The 13,432-nt window shown below is 61.1% G+C and overlaps 1 protein-coding gene across 1 annotated transcript; it reads left to right on the top strand.

Moving 5' to 3' along the window:
- Window positions 1–4,436: 4,436 nt before the first annotated feature.
- LOC123249759 (ubiquitin-conjugating enzyme E2 E1-like) lies at window positions 4,437–13,100 on the top strand. Its single transcript, XM_044678885.1, has 5 exons — window positions 4,437–4,607; window positions 6,827–7,035; window positions 7,275–7,407; window positions 10,838–10,985; window positions 12,322–13,100. The coding sequence occupies exons 1-5, from the start codon at window positions 4,437–4,439 to the stop codon at window positions 12,417–12,419; spliced, it is 759 nt and encodes a 252-aa protein (XP_044534820.1). The 3' UTR covers window positions 12,420–13,100.
- The last annotated feature ends 332 nt before the right edge of the window (window positions 13,101–13,432 follow it).

The following is a 13,432-nucleotide window of genomic DNA, read 5'->3' as shown; positions in this document are numbered from 1 at the left end:
CCTGTCAGCCCCCTGTGGAGGTCAGACCTTGCCCAGCCCCTTCCCTGGAGCCCCCCTTCTCTTGTCTTCGAACCCCATTCTCTCACACATCTCCTCCCTGCCTGGCCACCTCATCTCTTTGGGGCGCACGCCGTGGCATCTCCTCCTTGATGCTTTCCTGATGGACACCCCAATACCTGCTGCAGGCAACCCCTAGACCTTGGGGTTCGGTCATCTTCACGTGCCTTCTGGACGTCCCAAGAAGGCTGCTGCTCTGGCTCAGCCTGTCCAGATCAGACCTCGGGACGTTCCCCCCCAAACCCACCCATCATCTGGCTTCCTTCTCCTGCACCCGCACCCCTTCCTGCTCTCTCCAGAGTCCCGGCCTTTCTTTGGTTCAGAGCCTCGTCCCCCGTGTCTGAACTCTCCAAACGGACTTGTCCTCAGTTTCCCCAAAGTGACTCAGTCTCTGTCCTCCCCAGCTGGACCCGGTGAAGTGTCCAGTATCCCCCCCCCCATCATGCGGCCCCTCTGCTCAGGCCTCTCCAAGCCTGACGGGTGGGGGGGAGCCCCAGGGAAGGGGCCAGCAGGCTCCCCCCTGAGCCCCCAGTCGAGCAGCAGCCCAGGGAGACGATGGGGGGGGGCTCTTGTTCTGGGCAGCCCACAGGCACTCGTGACGCCACCCAGGGCCGCACTTCCCAGGCCGCGTGCTTGGGTGTCCGGTGAGGGGGGCCCCCACCCCAAACCTTCTGGCAAAAACCAGGCGCGCCGCTGTGTGTCCCTTCTTGGGCATTGGGGCGGCACCTGCGGGGCCTCTCCAGAGCCCTCATGGCCGCCTCCTCCGCCCCTGGCCCAGGGGTCTGCGGCCACCCCAAGAAGAGCCTCCCTGACTGCAGGGCTGGGCCTGCCCCGCTGCCTCCTGGGCGGCTGTTTCTAGGTTTTCCCAGAAAACCCGCCTTCTAGGGGAGCCGCTGTCTGGGCACGGCAGAGCCAGGGCCGGCCTTCTTGTCCCTCCGGCCTGGGCCGCTCCTCTTGCACCCAGAGCCCGTAATGGAGGCCGGGCAGCTCTCTTGGGCCATGAGGCCCGGGTGTGCGTGGGCTGGGCTGGGCCGGAGCCACTCTCTGCTGGGATCCTGAAAGGAGGGAGACACCGGGAGAACGTCTGCGTTCAGACCCCCTGCGGGTGGCTTCTCCCCACTGCCGGAGAAACCGGGAAGAGAAAGAGATGAGGATGGCGAGAAGGAAATGGGGGGCAGGGGTCCCCCCTTGCTCTCAGATGGCAAGACTTTGGGGATGTGATGGGGCGGCCCTGCACCCCCTCCCACACCTGCTAAGGACCCCTCTATCCTCGTCAGGCCCCCCCAAGTCTGGGAGAAGGGAGCAGACTCCCGGCTCCTCCTGGTAACAGCCAAGGTGTGTGCCTGCTGGGGGGCCAGGGAGGCCTGGGGGCCCAGCCATCAGCCTTGAAGCTTTGGAGAAAGTGAGGGGGTGGCAGTGGGGGCCCAGGCGGGCTCCTCCCCAGACCTTCTCTGAGGATGAGCAGCCCCAAGAGGCTGGGGTTGGGTGGGGAGGGTGGCACCCACACAAATGCTCTTGAACCCTGGGTCGGATTACTTGGCTAAGCAGGGAAAGCTGGAGGTCTCTGGGCCCAGGGGCACTGGGCTTTGGCCCCCACAAGGTCCTTCCGTGTCTGTCCCCAGGAGGCGCCGAGGACTCCATCTTTTTTACGAGCACTTGGGGGCTCGCTGCTGCCCAAGGGGGCATCGCTGCCCGCCCATGGCGAGGCTTCATAGACACAGGCAGGGAGCGGGCAGTGTCTTAAGTGCCAAAGGGTCAGTTGCCCCGGGTCTTGGCTCCTGGACCTTCGCTGAGCCGCTCACTTCCCCCACTCCCCAGGGAGTCCTGGAATGGGGGGGGGATCTGTCCGCCTCAAGTCTCCCCCACACCAGCCACAGAAGGCCTGCCATGTCCAGGAGCAAATCCATTCACCCATATGCATGGCAAGTCCCTGGGAGAGCCCTGCGGGCATGAGGGGGGCACCGCCTGGCTTCCAGCTCTGCCCCCCCTTATCTCTTTGCTGCGCCTCGAAGCCAGGGCTCTGTGGCCTCTTTCGGGGTCCCCCAGGCTCTGCTGCCGTCTCTCCTGTCAGGGAAGTGTCTCAAAGCTGTCCAGTTCAGACCTGGATGTTGACTTTTCAGAGGCCGCTGGAGAGCACGAGCTGGGCTCAGAATGGGGCTCCCCCAGAGGAGTGGCCAGGCAGGACAGCCCCCCCACTCTCCTGAGCTCCAGGTGGGCATCAGAGGGGACCCTGAGCCTAAGTGCGCGCTGGGCTCTGGGGTGCGGGGGGGGGGGCGGCCTGGAGTCCGTCTGTCCCCCTCACTCTCCCTGCGGGCCAACCTGTGCTTTTTTAAGTTTCTTTTTGTCGACTCTGGACATCGGCCCAAGTGCAGATCATGAGCGCATTCAGGCCCCTGATGGGGGCGTTTATGTCTAAACACGACTTGGGGAGACTTGTGGGGGCTCCATCACTGGAAGGAAGGACCCGGCTTCTGCCCATGAGGTGCCCCGTGCTGGGCCACGTCCCAAGGAGGCTCTTCTTGGGGAGGCCGTTGGGAGCCAGAACTGCCCCCGCCCTGTCCTCAGTTGGGTCCAGTGATGGCGTCAATGACCGAGAAGGCCTCGGCCGGACGGGAACCCTCTGGGTGACCTCTGACCCTGGCTGTCCCTATGAGGGGAGGTGGAGGGGGGATGGGAGCCAAGGGAGCTTGGAGGGAAACTGGGGGTGCCGCACTCGGCCTGGCGGGAAGGAAGGTGTGCGATTACTTCCGTGTCTAAAAAGTGGATTTTTAAAAGCTGAGCCGGTCAGTTGGGCTCTGAAGGCCTGGGCGGCCGCCCTCCTCCCTCATCCTGATGGGCTTTCCCTGCGTCTCCCTTCTCTGTCCTACCCGCCCCCTTTCCCCACCCCCCACCCCCCCGCCTCCAGCCGGTGGAAGGGCCCTGCCGGGGAGGAAGGGCCCCTTGTGGCAGCGGGCATGGTGAGCGGCATCTTCAGGGGAAACAGCTCTGTCAGGGAGCCTCGCTGCACCCCATCTTTAATGAGGCACGAGAGCCCCACCCAAGTGGCCTCAACATGGCAGACAGATGTACCGGGAGGCAGCTCTGGGCCCTCCGCCAGGGGGAGAAAGGCCTTGGTGACCCCTCCTTGGCAGAAGCTGGGCATCGTCCCCCCTCCCCTGCGCAGGCCCCCCGCCCTTGAGGAGGCCGTGTCTGATAGGGAGGAACGTGTGGACATCAGGGAAGTGAGGGTGGCTGAGAGGAGGGCACAGAGAAGCGGTTGGGGGGCAGCCATGCCTGGCACCAGAGAGCCCAAGGAGGCCCAAAGGAGGCCCGAGCAGCTCTATGTCCCAGTAAGTGGGGGAGAGCAAAGGGGACGAAGGCTGGACACTTGGGAAGGTGCTGGGCCACAAGGAGGACTTGATGATTCTGGATGTGGCAGCCTCTGGGCCCAGTTTCAGTGTCGGCTCAGACCCTTTTAAGTGCTCTGCCTCAGCTTTAACATTCTTCAGACTGATTCTGTGAGGATGGTCCGCCGTGTCCTCACACTGGCATCTAGCCAGGCCGCGCCGCGCCTCAGACGCTCCCCGCGTGCTTGGTCTTGGCTGACTGTGGCCATCCGTGGGCTCTGTCTGTCCAGGCTCTGGGGACGGTCCATCCCGCTGCCCCCACGGGCTTGGAGAGCTCTGGACGGGTCTCAGGAAACGGGGTGCAGCCTTCTTTCGAAGCATCCTCGCGCTCTCCTGCGCACCCCGCCCTGTTCACCCCTGACTCCCCTTTTCTCTTGCCATACTGTCGAGACGCACCTCCTTGTGGCAGAATTCCCTGAATCGCCTGTCGGGCCCAAGGCGAGACTGTCGGGCCGGTTCTGTCAGATGCGCTTTGGACAGATCCTCCGGAGCTCGGAGCTCGAGCTGCTGAACCCCGAGCCGAACTCACTTCACATGAAGCATGAGAGGCTGCGGCACCCCCTGATCCCCATTCAGAGGCCCCCACCGGCCAGGCCACTGCCGGTCAGCCACCAGGCTTTACCGTGGGACCAGAAAGGTCTGCCGAGGGCTGGGGCCGGAGTCCAGAGATGCCGGAGGACCGTTGGTCCGGGGGCTCCCTGGGATGGAATTCCTTCCCACCACAGGAAACTTTCCCGTGCGGATGGCCCGAGGGTATCTCCATCTCTGGAAGCCCTTGAGGAGGCTCAGAAGATGCCGAGGGAGCTCAAGCTGGTGAGATCCGGCTGTTCTGGGCCGGGGGGCTGTGACTGATAGAAAAAAGAGAAACCACCCCAAAATGGAGTCATGATCATTCAGTGAATCTGCTGCAGACAAAACTGAAGAAAGGTTTTTACGTCCTTCCAAGATGAGCAAGTGCCAGGGTGGTGTGGAGGCCCCAGATGCCATTCGGGGATGTGCCAGAAGTACCGAAGGTGCTCAGCCCAGAGCCCCCTGGACAGCCCTGGAGCCTTGGACGAAACTTCTCCGGCCGCTCTTGGGCCACATTTAGAGTGGCTGCCAGGAGGAGGGGGCACCCTGGTGACGGGCTCTGGAGGCAGCGTGTGGGCTGTGATCCCACTGGGTGTACATTGGGGGGTGTAAGGAGCCCCAAGTGTTACCCTGAAGAGGTCTGGGGGGTTCCTGGCCTCACCCGGAGTTCTAGGTGAGTGGCTAGAGGGACCCTGGGCAGACCTGGCTGGAGCTCCCTTCTTGGTGCCCCAGCATAAGGTGGGCCATATCTGTAGGCTTTGGGTTGGTGTCCCTAGACAGACAGTTGGAGGCTGGGGGGTTGGGCAGGAGATAAGGGGGCTGGTTCTGTCCGGCCCCCATAGGCAGAGCTAGGAACAAGCCAAAGAAGCAGAAAGGAACGAAATTTAGTATCAGAAAAATGGTTTCATGTCAGTGAGTAGAATTTGTCCCAGGTGGGTCATGAGGAGCCCCTCAGCAGAGGAGGAAATCCTTCCAGCTGCCATTGGAGCCCAGGATTGCCACCCCGAAAGGTCCAGTGCCAGCCCTGAGAGCATTGGAGCAAGTCACCCCTCTTCTCTGCAGCCGTCCACCTGGCCCCGTCACCCCCTGCTCTCCTTGATCAGGGTCCCGGCAGAAAGGCCCCAAGGCCTGCCCAGCTAGTCCTGGCGTTGAGGGTGACAGACTCGCTCTGGGGCCTCTGCCGGCCGCCTCCCTCTTTCCCTTCCTCTGCCCCGAGACCCCCGTACAGACTTGTTGGACTTCCTGTCCGACAGCTGCCCTCATCTGAGAGCCCAAAGGGCCGTGTCCTGGGAAAGGCCCCCGTCCTGCTGTGGGCACTGGCCAGTTGTCTTCTCATTCAGAATCGGCACTTTTAAAAAACGGATCCTAATTGTTGGATCCAATATCTTGGTTTCCAGTTAAATCAAAGATTCCAGCAGCCCTGGAGGTCTCCCGCCTCGGCCTTCCCTCTCCTGCTGCTTTTCTAGCCCCTTCCCACGGCCCCTCGGGCCCCGACTCCCTCCCAGCAGCTTTGGGAGAAGAGGCCGTCCTGAAGGCAGGAGCGGTGGCTGGTGGCCACCTCCATGGCCAGAAGGCCGGGGGGGGGGGGTTGCCCCTAACCAGAAAGAGCCTTAGCTCTGCCTATCCAGGGACAGTGAGAAGCGGGGAGCAGGGGGCGTCCCCGGAGCCCCCCAAAGGCCTTTCTTCGAGTCTTGATTTTATTAGACCTGGAGCCAAACTCAACTAGCCGTGGATCCCTGCAGGCCACCCATTGACTCGGAAAGCCACAAATTCACATTGTTAGTATTTTTATCTTTTGTTAGAGGTTTCCCTGGACATTTTAATGTGGTTCAGGCCCACTGGGTCGTTTTGTGGTCTACACCCCCAGGTTTCCCAAGGTCCCTGGCTCTGCTTTGGGGGAGGTTTGAGGGAGGAGATGGGGATGGGGGGCTCTACTGGGAATCTAGCTTAGGTCATGGTGGATACAAAGAATAGCCCTAAAAATCCACATCATTTGAAGGGAAAAAAGTCAGCCACCAAACCAGATGGAGAGAGCATCAGACGCAGTTGTGTCTGCCTCCCAGTCAATGCTTGAGAAAAGGAGCCTCATCCTTCAGGGGGAACAGGGGAGCTTGCCACTGAAACCAACAGGGCTCCGAGCAAAAGGCGCCCCTAAAGCGTTCTGAGCTTGAGGCCCAGAGGGATGGCAGGCCTGGCGCCCACTCGGCAGGGGTTTGTCCCAGGAGCTCTGATGGGAGCGACCACCGCACATCACCCCTTCCCTGCTTAGAGCCCAGCCTGCCATCTGAAGGGGGCGGCCACCGGGGGGAGCCCTGAAGACCCCGCTTCCCCCCCTCCTCCCCTCCGCCCCGGCCCGGGCTTCTGGGGTTCTTGTAGTCACTGATGGCCAAGGCTGGAGAGAAGCTGTGAGAGGCCTGCAGCGAACCTTGAGGCAGGAGCCATGCTGTGGGAAGTCCTAGCCGGGATGTGGGGGCCCCTGCGGCCCCCCTCATCACAGGGGCCTCTTCCTGACTAGGATAAAATGCCTTTTAAATTGAACATTTTAAAAAAGAAACTCTCCCTAAGTTTCCTCCACCCCAAATCTCAAACACAGGGAATAGCACCCAACTTGGGAGAGGATTGGGGGGGTTCCCGTGGATGGGAATGATGTCCGGAGCCCCAGCAAGTGAGGGGAAGCCTTGGCCACGAATCTTCACCACATCTGAATGACGGGGCCCCAGAAGGGGCTGGGGGGCCTGGGGCTCGGCTGGAGCTCCCATCCTCTCCCCCACCTGTCAGTCACCGCCCCCACCTCGGCGGTTCCTGACCCGCAGTCTGGGGTTCCCCGTGTTGGACCCAACCTGCGGCCTCTCAAGCTTTCCCCCTTGTCTTTCTGTCCGTCCGCCACCGCCTCTGACGCGCCCTCTTGTTCGCCGCCACATCCCTGCAGGCTCTCGGCCCGCCTCGGCCTCCCCTCCATGGGACGCGCCACAGCCAGGATGGGGTTTGCCATTCGAGGGCTCGTAGAAGCACAACCGAAGACGTGGGCGGCCGCGGTCAGCCCCGGCCTCCCAGGGGCCTCCCCTGGCCTTGTGTGGACACAGAGGCGCCACGCTCTGGAGGCTCCCAACCAGCCTCGTCCCTCTGGGGGACGCTTTGGGGAAAATGGGGGGCAGGGCAGGCGCTTTAGTAAGCTGAGAGGCCCGAGTCTGTGCCGACAGATTGGGGAGCCGGGCGGGGGAGCCTCTAATCGCCGCCGCCTTGTCTGTGCTTCCTCCGCAGTGCCGGGCCCAAAGGCGACAACATCTACGAATGGAGGTCGACGATTCTGGGGCCTCCGGGGTCGGTCTATGAGGGCGGCGTGTTCTTCCTGGACATCACCTTTACGCCCGAATACCCCTTCAAGCCTCCCAAGGTAAGGCTGCGTGCGAGGCCGGCCCCGTCTGGCCACAGACAGGTGGGTGCAGTGAGGCGGGGGGTGGAGCGGCAGCCCCCCGGGACAGGATCCCAGCCTGGAAGTGGCCGGATGGCTCCTCTCTGAGGTCCAGCGGCCTCGGATGCTCCGGTCACTTCACCTCTGAGGCCTCCGTGTCCTGTGCCTCCCCTGGGCACGTTGTAAGGCCGCCAGGCTCCTGCCGTCCTGGACGGCCGCTGTGCCCGGCCTGAGGCCTCTGAGGGAGAGCTGAAGTGGAAGTGCAGCCCGGGGACAGCCTGCCTGGACTTGGGGAGAGCCCAGGGCCCCCCGAGGACTCCGGCCCAACCCTGCGGCCAGCCCCAAATTAGGGCCACCCCAGGCGGTCGGGGCAGAGAGGGCCCTCGAATGGACGAAGGACCCATGCCATGAGCCTAAGGAGAGCGCCTAGAGGCCACTGGCTGACCGCTGACCAACCACTGACCTGGAAGAGAAATGGGGAAACAGCCCCTCTGGGGGACTGCAGGGCTGGAGGGACGGCGACCTCTGGAGCGGAGCCTTGAGACGTCCGTGGTCCTCTGTCCCTCGGGCCTGCCAACACAGGACGTCACAGGCCAAGAGGCCGAGGGACGGTGGTGCCAGGCAGCTGGAACCGAGCTGGGGGTTGAGCCTTGACCCCTTGACCAGTGCAGCTTCTTCCACGGCCTCACATTGGGCCGTCACCCTGCTCTGAGCCTCCTCAGCTTCTTCCAGCCTCCCACAGCCGCCCTGCCTCCACCCCTTGCCCAGAACCCAGACCCGAGGGCTCAAAGAACAAAAGGCCGGGCCTCGCTGCTCGAGAGCGGCCATCCCTGCCGGGCCCCCAGACTGCCCACACACCAGCGACTGCTCCAGACCGCACGGCCTTTTCCCATCCTCGTCCTTCTTGACCTCTATGGGGGGCAGCCTCAGACATGTTTGTGACCCTGAGCAAGTCACTTAACCTCTCCTTGCCTCTGTCGTCCTCTGTAAGACGGGAATCCCCAGAGCATCTCCCTCCCTCCCAGAGATCCTCTCCGGACAGCACACAGTAGCTGCTTAATAGATGCTCGTTTCCTCTCCTCACTTGTCCTCTGCTGACGGCCAGCCGTCCACACTGGCTCTCCCCGTTCCTTCAGACACCTCCGGCCCGGCTCCCACTCAGCCCGCGGAGTCGGCCCGTGTCTGCCCTTCTCTGCCTGGCCAGCCTCGTCCAGATTCGGCATCCTTCACGGGTGGGTCAGGACAGACACCCCCCCCAGAGGCGGCCGGCCCTGGGCCCCGCCGGGGCTGCTTTCTGCAGAGCTGGTGTAAGAGCTGCTCCACAAAGACGGCCACGAGGCCCACGGACCGGCTCTGAGTGCTGTCCGTCTCTCCTCCTGCTCACTTCTCCCCCAGGCGGGGGTGGGGAGGGAGGCCTGGTTTGATCTTCTCCAGACGAGGGACAGCCCGACGGCACTGTAAGGTTTTCAGACAGTCGGACACCGGCTCTCGGCCAGCCCTGCGAGCTGCACCGGTGCGAGGCCACAAGGATGACGATCCAGCTGAGGACTCGGGGAATCTGCGCCCAGCAGCAGGCCGGACCCCAGGCCCCAGGGCCCCCCAAAACATCCAGTTTGTTCTGTCAAACCCTCAGGGTTGCTGCTCGATGACAAGATGGGGCTTCCCTTGTCTCTTGAATTTAAGCTATTTGGGTCATTTTGAGGTACTTGCCACGCATCAGCTTTCCAAAATGGGATGTTTTTGTTTAAAATTGAACATCCAAGGACCCAACCCAGGGAACGCTTGGACATTGCGAGAGGCTTGTCCGAAGCTCTTCCCCTCCAGGCTGTGACATCAGACCACGGAAGGAGACCTTCTGGTTCCTCCTCAGGCATCCTCTTCCAGCATCTCTGGGCAGTAAAGAAATGGGAGCTCTGTTAGTCTCCTGCCCCCGTTTGGTTGAATTCCTGTGGAGGGGGAAACTGAGGCTGGCCCAGAGCGGCTGCCTTGTCCAGGCTCACACTGGCTGCTCCATCATATCTCAGGAGCTGGAAGTCACCCTCTTAGCATTAACACTAACAAACTATTTCTAATGTGTTGGTGAGCCAAAAAAGGAAAGAAAATGTTTTGTTTTGTAGCAGGCAAAAAAATGGCAAATGAAGTGCACCATGGAGAGTTTCAACCTCTCCAACTTGATAAACATCGTCTTCCCCTTCTCTCCCGGAGCCCTGGGGACCCCCCTCCTGCCTTCTCTCTCTGCAGAGGCCTCTGAGGAGGCCATCGTGCAGCCCTCTTTTTCTCTTGTGGCCACCCTCTGGTTCTTGGCCCTGCCACAAAGGCTCTCCTGACCTCATACTTTCTTCCTCTGAACTTTGCACAGCACCCCATGTTGTCAAGAAACATTTGAAGTAATTTACTTATGAATTCAGAGAAAGCCCAACTCACTCGAGTAGTTTTTGTGGAAAGTGGTTGTTGGAGAATTCAGATTTTTAAAGAGAAAGTATTTAGTATTTCAAGCAAAATACCTTTACTAGAAAGTCCAACAGCTGAGTCCCTAGAAAGGTCACCATTCCTTTCTGTTTTCTGTCCCTTCTTTGGCATCCAGGTGCCCTTCTCTTTCTGATCTGTCTGCCTCTGTTTGCCTCCTAAGTCAGCCTGCTGGGCAGCACAGAATTGCCCATTTCCTGGGAAACAAGTCTTGGGGAGGCCCGGCTAGAGCAGCCCCTCAGGGGGAATGTTGGAGCTCAAAGGCAGGCAGAGACCTTTGGCTACCATGTTCCATTTTGACTTTTTCTTAAGCCTTTTACCGCGTATCCCGGCTGGGGCTTGAGCCCGCAGCAGCCGGTTTTGGACAAATGATCTTTAGATGGAGGAATGCAATATTGCCGACCAACACAAGAGGTCAGCAGATAACCAGCTCCGGAGATTCAGTGTGAAAAATGGAGGGTTTTCCTTTCTAAGCATTTTTCCTAGCATTTTCAGCCTCATCCCGTTTTTCCTGCTTTATCATTAGCTATTCAGACGCACTTTGTGAATGAATGTCTGCAGATCTCGAACCCTTTCCTCACAAGTGTTGGCTTTGCCCCTTTATCGGTGTCCTCGCTCGGGCCCTGGCGCCGCATTCGAGCAGGAGGGGCTCCTGGAGAAGAGATGCAGGGCCGTCTGGGCAGAGGGCCGAGGCCGGGAGAAGAGGGGGCATTGTGGGTCCAGTTCTCAAGGAAGGCTGGGTGGGGGCCGGAGGGACCGGCCTAGGAGAGGGCAAGGGAGAGCGCTGGACTGGGCAATCGGAGAGGAAAGAGGGGCCTGTGGGGTGGGCAGCGGCTCGTGCCTCTTGGATACCGATGGGAACCCCGAGACTGTTCGTGGGAAACAGCAAGAAAGGGGAGGGGAGGCCGGCGGCGTGGCCGGCCTCACGGGCTCCTTCTCCCCCCAGGTGACGTTCCGGACAAGAATCTATCACTGCAACATCAACAGCCAGGGGGTGATCTGCTTGGACATCCTGAAGGACAACTGGAGCCCGGCCCTCACCATCTCCAAAGTGCTTCTCTCCATCTGCTCCCTGCTCACTGACTGCAACCCTGGTAAGAGCCGCGCCGCCCGGACGGGCGGGCTCCGGGGGCAGAGGGAGGGCCGCGCCGGCTGCAGGCGAGCTGACCGCTCGAGATTTGGGTCAGCTCAGACATCTGCGGTGACCCTCCCCGTGCAGCCCTGGTGGTCGTCCCAGAAAAGAGAGCCACAGGGCAGCCTCTGCTCCGTCAGGAAGAGAAGTGGGTGCTCTGGGCCTCCAGCCTGGACAGAGCCGGAGCGTCCACTGCCTTCTCCAGGCTGCTTGCTTGGGCTGGTCTGCAGCATCCCAGGGCTTGTTCCCTGACACCCATCTCTCCCCTGGTGGGTCAGCCCCCGGCCCTTGGACCCCTTCTAGCATGGCAGTTTGTTCTGTCCAGCCTCCTTGGGGTCTAGCTGCCAGCCAGGGGAAGCCTAGATGGCAGAAGAGAGGACTTGGGGGGGTCAGTGAGGGGGGCTGCCCGCTGGACCTTAGAGGAAGAAGCCCACCTGGACCTCGGAGGCCTGCCCCGGGGCCGCCAAGAGGGAGGAAGAGCCTGGGAAGGGGCCTGAGGAGGCGCCGGAGCTCCGCTCCACGGCCACGGCCTGGCGCGCCGTCCCTGTGCTGGGGCAGAGGCAGAACCTCGGAGCTTTTAGCCGCTCGCTTTGCAGGTCTGGTTCAGCCAAACTTAATCAAACCCGTCATCAATGATCCGCTTTTCCCCGGGAGCACAAGCTGAGCCAAAGGGCCTGGAGGCGGCAGGGATGGCCGAGGGAGCCCGAAGGCCCCTCGCGGCACGGTCCATGTCCTTAATGATGAAGACCCGACTTGTGTGTGTCCAGGAAGGCAGGGAGCGGCCACTTGGGAGCCTGCCGGCTCCGGCCCTGGCCCGGCCCGGATTCCATCTCCCCAGTAGCGGGGCTTACAGGCCTCGGAGAACCCGGCTTAGTGGTTTTGTTCTGGGTGAAAGTCCGCACCTTCCGGCTTGGAATCTGCACTGTGTGTCAGGGCCCAGGCAGAAGCGCAGGAAGGGCCGGAGGCCTGGCCTTGGGTTCCCTGAGCCAAACGGCTCCCCAGAACCCTCTTGTAAGGATGGTAGACGTGGAAGGGAGCAAGTGTTCATTCACCCCCCCGTGTGCCAGGACAGTGCTAAGTGCTCACAGATATGGACCATTTGACAGCTGAGGAGACTGAGGCAGACAGAGGGTGTCAGTGGGCTTGGACAGCATCCTCTTGGCCCCCAGACCACCGCCCGGTGTTGCATTCTCAGGAAATGTCCCGGGTCTGCAGTCGGCCGACGGTCGGGGGGGGGGGGGAGGCATGAGGCGGCGCTGCCCGTGCCCCCCCACTAATCTTTCCTCCTTGCCTTGCAGCCGACCCCCTGGTGGGCAGTATTGCCACTCAGTACATGACCAACAGAGCGGAACACGACAGAATGGCCCGGCAGTGGACCAAGAGATACGCGACCTAGACGGGGCTCCGCGGCCGGCCGGACGTTCTGTCTGATGGAAAGAGCTGCTGATGATTTTGAGGGGGGGGCGGGAGTGAGAAAGAGGAGGGTATTTCTATAACAGATTTTATTCAGTCTTTTATTTCTTCCTAAGATTTTGTTGTTGTCACTTAAGGTATCTTGCTACGGTAGACAGTTAGAATTGGGAATAGCATCTTGGGAGACTGTCGTAGTCCTGCGGTCTTAGCTCAGAGGACGGAAGCGCACGCTGGGCCGGGGCTCGTGGCGCCAAGATGGAGACCAACAGCTTCCTCTGTCCAGGGCGCCCGCCGTGCACGCCGCGTCCTTCCCAGACTGCCTTCTTTCCTTTGCTTTGCTTTCTTTTTTTGTAAAAAGATGTTGGTTTTCCCCCGAGAGGGGACGTTGCTATTTAACAATTCCTTTTTAGACCGTCATCTCATGCTGTATAACGTGGACGTGTGAAGCCCGACGCCATCAAGGACGGCCGTCGAGGCCGTGTTTCATTTTCTGGCCGAGCTGCGTCGGCGCAAGAGGAGCCTGTAGTGAAATACCTTAAGCTGTTACTGTAAGGCGTGGACTAGGAGTCGCTCGGTGGATTGGTTGGTTCTATGTTGTGGGCTACTTGAGTCTGCATTTGTTACTGTGCTAATAAAAGCTATTAAAAAAGGCTGCACCCTCGGGCCGAGGACGTCGTGTCGCTTTCTTCCGCGGCGCCTGCCATGCCGGCCACGCGGGCTCCTCGCCTCCCCGGACTCACGTGGCCGCAGGGATGCTGCCGCCAAGCAGGATCCCCCCCCTTCTGTCCAAAATACACGTAGTGGGAAAGTTAAAAGTATTCTTTGAATCTTCATTTTACTCATGAAATCCCCCTCATGGGCCCTGTTAGGCCTTCTCTCCCCTCCCCCATGCAGGTCACTGCGCCGCCCCCACCCCCAGCCTCCCCAGGACCAAACGGCTGAATCTTCCCTGGAGTCCGGGTGCCAGGATGGCCACAGGCGGCGCTTTTAGGGACG

This window comes from Gracilinanus agilis, chromosome 5 (assembly GCF_016433145.1).
Source record: "Gracilinanus agilis isolate LMUSP501 chromosome 5, AgileGrace, whole genome shotgun sequence".
Lineage (NCBI taxonomy): Eukaryota > Metazoa > Chordata > Mammalia > Didelphimorphia > Didelphidae > Gracilinanus > Gracilinanus agilis.
This window is presented reverse-complemented; position numbering and strand designations above follow the sequence as displayed.